General features: G+C 62.6%; 1 protein-coding gene across 1 annotated transcript in view; it reads right to left on the reverse strand.

Annotated features, from left to right (window-relative positions):
- Positions 1-1,330: 1,330 nt before the first annotated feature.
- UNC93A (unc-93 homolog A) overlaps positions 1,331-9,809 on the reverse strand; it is a 21,451-nt gene continuing 12,972 nt past the window's right edge. The window contains exons 7-8 of the mRNA XM_006915084.1: positions 9,779-9,809; positions 1,331-1,596 (exon numbers count right to left, since the gene is read on the reverse strand). Coding sequence (XP_006915146.1) covers positions 1,331-1,596; positions 9,779-9,809 — 297 coding nt within the window. The remainder of the gene's footprint in view (positions 1,597-9,778) is intronic.

The raw sequence follows: 9,809 nt of genomic DNA on the forward strand, positions 1-9,809 counted from the left end.
TGAATGGATGGATGAATGGATAGATGGATGGATGGATGGATGGATGAATGGATGGATGAATGGATGAATGAATGGATGAATGGATGGATGGATGGGTGAATGGATGGATGGGTGAATGGATGAGGGCGTGAGCGCAGGGGTGGGGTGGGGGTGGCTGGAATTTCACGGAGGGGCGAGGGGAGGGTAATTATTCTTTGAATAATTGTCCGGCACGGGGAGAGAGCTCTGCAGACAACAGCACGGCCGAGTGTGTGTCACCCAGGCCCGCAGCAGGCAGCCCACGAGCTCAGTGAGCCGGCGCCGAGCGGGCACGTGCAGGCGGGACACGCCATGGGCAGAGAGGCGGAGGGGTGGAGGGAAGGGGCTGCCCAGACAGCCCCAGGACTTCCCGCGTGGGGACTGGGGTGCCGAAGGGCTGCAAATGGTGTCTGACCTGCCGGGACGTCACTTTAGGACTGGGGGAGGCGGGCGGGGTGGAGGCGGGGCTCATCCTCCGCCTTCACGGGACACTTCAGAGGGAGCCTGGGAGAAGGGCACAGACTGACGAGGACGGGGAAGGAGGCGTCTGGCTGACAGGAGGACGGAGGACACTGGGTCCGGCGCCAGAGGGCGCGAAGCCGCACGGATGAAAGAAGGGGCCGCAGGCGGCAGAAGCAGCGGCGTCCACGGTGGGTAGCGAAACGCCGCCGGTCCTGGGCGCTGACGGCAAGATGGCCCTGCGTCCCGGTGGCCCGGGGGGAGCCGAGCCTGTGGTCGTCCGCGAAGACTTCCGGCGGCCCGCTGCCTGCTGGGTCACGGGCGCGGTGGCTTTCGCGTGGGATCTGGGTGAGCATTTAGGGGAAAGGTATTAGGAGAGGAGGTAGCTTCATCGTATACGCGCATTTACTCAGCAACCCGTACTTTGGAAGTCTCGAGAAACGTGGAGTCTAGGCTGGCTTCGCCACGCTGGCACCGGAAGGCAGGGTCACCTGCCCGGCGTCCGTGCACGGAGCTGGACCGCATTGCTTTACGTGGTCACGATTTGTAAAATACAGAGCAATGGCAACAGCAAAAACAAGTGTTAAGTTATCGACTCTGTGATTCTGAGCACGGCTCCAACGGCTGCGTACGGGCCCCGAACCTTTTCTTTCGTATTTGAAACTCACTGTTTTTTTTCACGTATACTCTTGATCTCTACTGGTGAGATGGCGGACTGAAAATCTGACAGACTAGACAAAAATTTACGTAATAAAATAAAGCTATGATCTGCCTTTCGAATGGCCACACGTGGCTGAAACAGTTGTAGAGAATCGAGCGTAGCTCTGGGCGCCCGCTCACCTGTCCGCTGTGTTCACATTTTTGTCTGCGTTTCTCCTTCCTCCGCTGGCCTCGTCGCGCCTCCGGCAGGTGGCCGGCCGAGGTCCTGGGACTCCTGATACTCGACGATTCCGTATGCCGCCATGGTCAGGCACAGGACTCCCAGGAGGATGTAGAGTTTGACGCTGACACACAGGAACGCGCTGTACCCGAACGCGACGACGAAGCCCAGCGCTTCTCCAAGGCGGTAGTTGGCAAAGGCGGCCTCCTTGTCCTTCTCAAACAGGACGCCGTAAAGAACTGGCGGACAGACAGCACGGGTGTTATCGGGAGACCCCCGGTGAGGCTCGGTCCCTGGGACGCGCCCCCTCTGCCCCGCCCTCTCGGCAAAACCGGCAACTTTTTCGTTTAAAGACCAGAATGATTTTATGCGGCGGACTACGCAGCACGTGGTGACCTTCTCCGGCAGCGAAGAGTCACCGTGCCCGCGAGAACCAGACGTCACGGAACGTTAGCACGGGTGGCCGCGTGGGCAGCGCCCTCCAGGCCTCTGACCTGACCGGCCCGAGGTGACTTTCCTGTTCTCCCGGACCACCGTGTCCCCAGTGTCCTCCAGGCATGGGCATGGTCACGTCACACCTGCCACACCCCTCGCTGTCCGTCATCCGTCTGGCCTCTCGCAGACGGTGGACTCGCGGGGCAGGGCCTGTTTGCACCCGGCATGGTGACCCCAGCGCCCCCAGGGGTCAGCGGAAGTGCTGACGGTGACTTTACGAGGAAAGTAGGACACCAACAGGTAAAACACCAACAGGTCACCACGCCCGGTCAGAGACCAAAAGACTCTCTCAAAGTTTGGAGTGGAGAAGGGGAGGGGTGGTACGGAAAGCCACCTCAGGGTGACCCGGTCATAAACTCTGAGCCGGGCAGGTCAGGCTGGCAGGTGGCCCCAGGCCCGTCACTTATCTTTGCCTTAAGCCATTGTCCCTGTGCATCCGGTCCAGGCACCTTGGAAAGGCCTCTGGTCAGACCGCTCGGGGGAGCGGGGATCGTGTCAGGCGCCCTGCCGCCCCCACCCCGCTCTCTCCCGCCCCCGCGTGGTCACGTTCCTTACGTTCCCCCACAATTCCGCATGCAGAGAGGAAGCCCAAACTGCCGCCCTCCGGAGCATCGCGATCTCGCGCCCCGTCACACGTCACCGTGATAAACGTTCCCCACAGGTCCGGACGCGCTCGTGCGGACAAAGCGTCAGTAGCAGCACATCCACGCGCCGGGCCGTCCGGGCGGGCCGTGTGTCCTCTTCTGCCTCCCCGAAGGCCGCCTGGCGGGGACTCCAGGTCAAAGGGCCACGCGACCCCAGACAGCAGGGACAGGGGCAGAGGCACCAGCTTTGCATGGTGGTCAAGTGTGGCCACGGGCGTCTGTCCCCGCCGCAGTGGGACCCGGGTGCCCCACGGAGACGTTGCTCCTGGGCGCTGCCGTGGGGGGCTTCTCAGGGTTGCCCTCCTGCGGGGGCCTTGGGGTGAGCTGACATGGGGCTTCCCCACACTCTCGTTTCAGCTCCCACCCTGCCCTGCACTTGTCACCTTTCCTTCCCCCTGCGGGGGGGTGGGGGTGGGGGGAGAGGCCGGCTGGCCGGCGGCCAGCACGGGGATGGCGGGGGCAGCAAGGTCTCCTGCGAGTCGGCTGATAAATGTCCGTGCCTCTTGGCGTTGGCCGCTCACCTGCTCACCCACGTGAGAGACTCAGGAGGGCGAGGCCACCGGGGAGGCCACAAGGCGATGGAAGGTCTAAGATAAGATACGGTTTGAAACAGCACCTGTGCGTCTGGGCGGACGAGTCTGGTCTGAGCACTCAGGAGCTGGCGCCCTCCCTGTCCGAGGGTTCACAGAGGCCCTTCCAGAGGGAGGGGAGCGAAGAGAGCCCAGTGACCAAGTCTGGGGCGGTCAGCTTCTCGGATTGTTCCAGAGACCTCGTGTCTCTCTTTTGAGAGTGACTCTTGAAATTGGATCCCAAAATAAGACTCGAGGGGAAAACATCGTAGCTGAGCCCCTGGCTGAGCCACGGTTCACGTTTTGTGGCGAGCACCCGACTGCACCCTTGGCGGGTCCCAGGGCGAGGGCCGATGCGCTCAGTGTCACGACTATCACAGCTGTGTGGCAGCTCCAGGCCAACGGTTTTGGTCCATAAGTTCACGTCTCGGGGGATTTCAGGAGTAGAAGCTGGTGCTCCAAAGCCTCCCGAGCTTTCTCGTAAACTTAAACTTCTGGGGCCTCCAGAGCCTTCTGTGCTAAATGAAGAGCTTGACAGGCTCTGGTTCTGAAATTTGACCCCTGGTGGGGAGAGCCAGCTTTAGAAATGACCTCGGGACGTGGAGGGCAGAGGGAGCCCTCAGGACGGGAGGGCGGGGGCTGGAGGCTGGTGGGAAAGCTAGCTGGGCCTCTGGCTGCACAGCTGACGAGCATGGAGAGGACGCGCGGCCACCGGACGGGAGGCAGAGCCTGGCTCGTCCCTCCCCCGCGTGGCTCTGTCCAGAAGCGGTGGGATCAGAGCCGGCAGAAGGAGTATGCCAGGGGACCGCGACGTCGCCAACAGAGCTGCTTTTAAGGAAAGGCCCAGAAAAGACTCTGGGGGCATCCACTTGCCCCATCTGGGAACACGCACGAGGGACGTCAGGCCCGGCCCGGAGGAGGAGGTGGCGGGGCCCGTCACGACTGACCCCTGAACGTGGGAACCTCGATTGCTGGTCCAGCCTTAAACAAAGACATGCTCTTCAGGAAACTACTCGTGATCTGGTTCCCATTTTAGTACAGACGTCGAGAAAGCAACACATCCGCTGTGTCACATTCCAACGTTAACGGCGTGGTGGGCAGAGGAGAAAGACGCCGAAAACAAAAAGAACGTCCGCTAAGAACAGCACGTCAACACGTCACACTTCACGCGTGTACGGAGACTGAGCACGTAAATGCACGCGGCGCGCACGGCGGGAGCAGGTCTCGCTGGTGGAGAAAGATGTACAAGGCCGGTGTGGGGGACAGCGTGGGCCCGTGCCGCCGGGACAGACGCGGGGGCACCAGTGCAGGCACCCTGCTTAACTCGTACGCAGAGAGGCAGATGAGAAATAAGCACAGATGTGCATGCGTGTGTGTGCGCGTGTGCGTGTGTTCGTGCATGTGTGTGCACATGTGTGCACGTGCACGTGTGCATTCATGTGTGCACGTGTGCATGTGCGTGTGTGCATTCGTATGTGCATGTGTGCGTGCATGTGTGTGCGCATGTGTGTACATGCTTGTGCAGGTGTGCTTTCGTGTTCATGTGCGTGTGCGCGCGTGTGCAGGTGTGTTTTTGTGTCCATGTGTGTGTGTACATGTGCATGCATGTGCGTGTGTGCGCACGTTTGTATGCGTGCGTGCATGTGTTCGTGTGCGCGTGTGCATGAATGTGCACGTGTGCATGTGCGTGTGTGTGCATGCATGTGCGTGTGCGCATGTGCATGTGCGTGTGCGTGGATGCACGTGCGCGTGTGCATGTTCGTGCGTGCGTGTGCGTGTTTGTGTGCGTGCGTGTCGGTCCGCATATGCATCTCCTTTGTCCACTGGGAGGGCCTGGAAGTGCTGTCACCCCTGCAGCAAGGCCATACCCCACTCAGGTCTCGGGCTGAACCCGGGAGCTTTGGGGAAACGGCCGATTCTAGGATGGACCTGGAACATTTTGTAGTGTGAGAAAGTAAGGAAGTTCTAGAAAAATGGATGAGGAAGTCAGAAGGACCCTGGCACTGACGCGAAAGGTTCCCAGTGGCCGAGGCTGGAGGACCGGGCAGTGGAACACAGGCGCGGGGCTGGCCGTGACCGGGTCCCGGGAGCACAGGCGCGGGGTTGGCCGTGACTGAGGCCAGGCGGACACTGGCCCCTGTGTCCGGCGTGGGCGAGTCACCTGAGGGAGTGGGGGAGGGACGAAGGGTCCCCGTGGAAGAACTGCACGTGATTCGCGCACACGCCGCCTCCAGGTGACCCGTCGCCTCCGCTTGCTCGCTGGCAGGACGCGTGACGGGAAAGGGAGAGGCGAGCTCCCAGCAGATGCCAGGTCGACCGGCGCCTGAGGTTCCCGCCATCGGCGGTCAATCATGTGCTGTCCGGTGGCACTTCACCCTGGGACACCCTCCCCAAACCCACAACCCCGGCCCAGTCATGAGGACACATCAGATGAACCCGAATTAACGAGCAATCTCCAAACTGCCCGGCCACACTCTTCAAAAGTATCAAGGTCCCGAGAAACACCGAGAAACCGCCACAGGCAGGACCAAGGAGACGTGACTGCGAGATGCAACGTGGTGCCGGGGTCGGGTCCTGGGAACAGAGGGGCAGCCGCAGGGAAAGCGGAGAAATCCAGATAAGGCCTGAGGTCGGTTAGGTCACAAACCCACGTCCGTTTCTTAGTTTTGACAGACGTACCAGGCTTTACAAGACATTGGCATCGGGGGAGGCTGAGTGGACGGCAGACGGGAACTCTCTGAGCTGGCTTTACAACCTTTCTGTAAATGTGGAATTATTCCAAAACACAAAGTGTGTTTAAAAAGCAGGAAAGCCTGCCCGCAGCCTGACCTGTCTGCCTCGTCTTCCAGGGCGACGCCGGATGCCGACCGCTGTCCTCGGGTGAGGGGACGCAGATGAGCCGCGAGGCAGTCCTGTCTGGTTAGAAAATGCGGCTTGTGTGAGCTGGGCGCACGTGCCCGCAAGTCCGGTTTTCTGAGTTTATCAAACTGGAAACAGCCCTTGGCAGCTGACAGGGCGCCGCAGTATTTTTAGACCAGACATCCTGAATCTTAAGTGCGGTGCATTGGCGTGTAAGGGTTGCTATGGCAACGCCCCGTCTTTCTTGACCTGTTGAGACCCATAAACAGATAGGAGTCCCTGCTGCGCCAAGGCCAAGGCCGGAGGACCCCTGGAGCCCGGGCACGCCCAGCGGGAGTCGCACAGTCCCGGCCCTGGAGGAGGGGCTCGGGCCTCCCCAGTCCCTCCTGCTTCTGGGTGGAACGTGATGATTAGTGTTCCCACCGAGACGGGCTGACGGTGACCACGGGAAAGGGGCTTAAACTGCGCTGCAGTGTATTCAGCCTCATCCGCCAGGAGAGTGCGTGGCCCACGCATTTTCTAAAGCGAGAGACACTTTCAGGGAGACCAGGACTCGAAATCCAGTTTGCTGTGGACAGAGAAGCAGGAAGGAGAGAGTGGCTCTTGGGAGGTGGCGAAAGCTGCCGAAGTGTCCCGTCCGGAGCTGCCGAGGGGTGCAGAGGTGCGGGCGGCGGGGAGCCGGGTCCAGTCAGCACCGCGGGCCGGGACGCGGGCCGGCGCACACTGCGAGCGGAATTCTCGGATGTGTGACGACAGTTTTACCCAGCGATTGATCTTTCCTCGGAAAAAAACTACCTTTTATCTGTACGAAAAGACAGAAATCATCCTTCTTAAGTGAGCGCCCCCTCGTCTCGGGAGCCTTTCCACGTGGTCCACGGGCCCTCACGTCGCGTGGCACTGTCTTGACAGAGGCTCATGTCAGCAGCATTGGGGGAGCCAAGGCGACGCCTCCCACGTCTCGGGGGAAGAAAACCAAACGTCTTCATCCCGACCGTTTGAAACGTCCAGAGAGTTATCGTGAGGAGTGTCGCGTGGCTTCCGACAGCAGCCCTTACCTGGCTTCGTGTGTGGCCCTTTCAGAGTGGACGCGGAGGCCTGGGCCACCGTCTCAGGAGGCGGGCTGGCACGTGCGTGTGGAGTCCCCTGAAGGCCAGCTCCCGCAGGCGGGGGGCCGGCCACTGGCTTGTCATTCGGGATGGCAGGGGCCGCAGTGCGCCCCCGTGGCTCTCCTGCCCCGGATCGCTTCTCCTGGTAGCGGCGGTGCGGCCAGCCGGGAGCCTAAGCCACTCCCTCCCAGGTCTCAACCTCGAGCCAAACACAGCAGATGACAGCGCGGAGCCACACACGCTTGTCACCTGGTTCAGAACGTCATGAAAGCCACCTGCATTACCGAGCCAGTGGAAACGATTGTGAAACCCAAACCTTTAAAATCTGACAGCATCGGCTTTGTTCGAAGGTGTTTTTTCAGCTGCTCCGAGCGGGCACCGGTGCAGACGTCGTGAGGAAGGGCGTGTGCACCGCCACGTCTGCCGCAGGGGCGGCCGGGCCCCCCGACCCTGAGAACGCGGGCTGGTGGCTTGTTTGTGCTTGGCCTGGCCCAGCTTCTGTCCCCAGGTGTCCCCCAGATAAGGGCTGAATGGCTACGGGGAAGAGGCTCCTTTCCTGGCAAACCCAGCTCTGAGCCCGGGAGTCCTGCCAGCCCGATTGCCAAGTGCACAGAGGGCGGCCTCCTGGGGCCTCTGACCCCCCCACCTCCCACGCTGGGCCATATGTGGGTCTGTGGGAACGCAGGGCCAAGGGTCCCCACCCTGCGCCCTCGTCCCTGTCATTTTAAAGCCCTGCGGTGACCCGTCCTCCATGTGGTGGCACTCACAGTCTCTGCTTCCTTCCTCTCCCCTGGGGGCCTCACCCCGAAACCCTCTGCGCTACAGCTCACCTCATGGCAGAAAACAGGACCCGCCAAAGGTGCTGACACTCTGGTCACACAGGTGACACTGACTTCCACGCCGCCGCCCTGCTCCGCGTCCCACAAGGACTCTGGGTCTCGTGCCCGCCCCTCCTCCTGGCCCTGACCACCCGGTCAGCCAAAGGTGCTGACACTCTGGTCACACAGGGGACACTGACTTCCACGCCAGCCGCCCTGCTCCGCGTCCCACAGGGACTCTGGGTCTTGTGCCCGCCCCTCCTCCTGGCCCTGACCACCCGGTCCATCCACGACCAGCTCCTGCTGCCCTGCACGGCGTCGGGGACGGTAGCCTCCCTCCCACACTGTCCCCCCAGCTTGGCCGAGAGCTCGCGCTCCGCGGGGCGCCCCCTCCACGCTCGCCGCAGAGGTCACCCCACCCTCCAGCATTGCACTCTGATGCCACCAGGCCCTTCTCCCCTGCGTCCCTGTCACCATCCTCCCATGTGGCGTCTCGTCCCGCGAGACACCGATCACCCACGTCAAGCCTGCTGTCCCACGGCCCTCCTCGTCTCTGCTTTGTTGGGCGAGGCCGCTGTCACTGTCCTGGGTGTGGCAGCTGTCCCAAGCCTCAGACCCACCCTCCCTCTGCGCTCCCGTCCCCACGGCTGCGGCTTGAGCTGAAGCTGGACCTCGGGCCCCACACCCAGCTCTACCCTCACGGCTGGACCTCTGCAGGTGACCTCGCTTCTCTGCTCCGACCTGTGGCTGTCAGGTTCGGGCAGGACCAGTGACCCCGGTGGGGCCACGTGAGCAAGCGCCTCTCCTGACGGCTGCACGATCGCGTGTGTCCGGGGTGCGCTTTCTGCCCTGCTTCCCGCTGGCTCCCCGCGGGCCTGCTTCAGCTGCCCCTGTCACCGTGTCACCGCACGGCAAACCCCCTTGGCTGCTTCCGCCAGGCGGGCCGGCCAGCCTCTCCACCTCAGCCCTCACCACTCCCCATCTGCTGTGGCAGGGGTGTCCCTGTCCCCAACTTCACATGCTAAACCTGCCCCCAGCGTAGAGTGTTGGGGGGCTCTGAGTGGTGATGAGGTTGTGCGGGTGGAGCCCCATGCTGGGATCGGGGCCCCAGAGACGCCCCCGCCTCACACCCTCTGCCACATGAGGGCACGGCGAGAGGACCCCGTCCGAACCAGGCGGCCAGCCCTCAGCAGAGCCGGAGTCCGCAGCGCCCGATCGCGGACATCCAGCCTCAGAACCGCGAGACGTCGTAACGTCTTCATCCACAAGCTGCTGTCTGCGTGTGTCATTGCAGCGTCCAGGACAGCCAACTTCCCCTAAGCCCAGGCCTCGTCCCCTGGGCCACCGCGGCCAGGGCCTGGCTTGGGAGTGACCTCCCCTCCCGCCCGACTTGGCTCTCCTAGAGTGGTGACACCCCGTGACCATACGCCTCTCTCCTGCCGAAGTTGCCTGTCTACCCCTTCACCCATCGAGAGCCCCAGGGCCTGTGGCCGGTGCCCGGCTTGTGGGTGCAGGGAGCACCCCACTGCCTGGACAGGCCCCCCGGGTGGAAGCCACGAGGGCCTGACATTCTGAGGGCGGGACACGGCGGTCTTCCCGCCCGCATCATGGCTCTGATAAGTGCTGGGAGAAGACGCCTCGAGCCCAGGATGAAGCCGGAGCCCCTGCCCTCTGGCCCCGGCCCCACGAGGACATTCTGAGGGCGGGACGCGGTGGTCTTCCCGCCCGCATCACGGCTCTGATAAGTGCTGGGAGAAGACGCTTCGAACCCAGGATGAAATGAAGGCCCCTGCCCTCTGGCCCCCGGCCCCCTCTTCCCCTGGAGCAGGGCGTGCGGCTCCCAGGCTGGCAGGGCCTCGCCCACGGTGTCCCCCACGGCTGTCCAGACGGGGGGCTCTGAGCAGCGAACGGCTCTGTGCTGGACACTCACCGTTGTTCTGTGTCTGCCAGACAGCGTCAGC

This window comes from Pteropus alecto, unplaced genomic scaffold, assembly GCF_000325575.1.
Source record: "Pteropus alecto unplaced genomic scaffold, ASM32557v1 scaffold195, whole genome shotgun sequence".
In the NCBI taxonomy this organism is placed as follows: domain Eukaryota; kingdom Metazoa; phylum Chordata; class Mammalia; order Chiroptera; family Pteropodidae; genus Pteropus; species Pteropus alecto.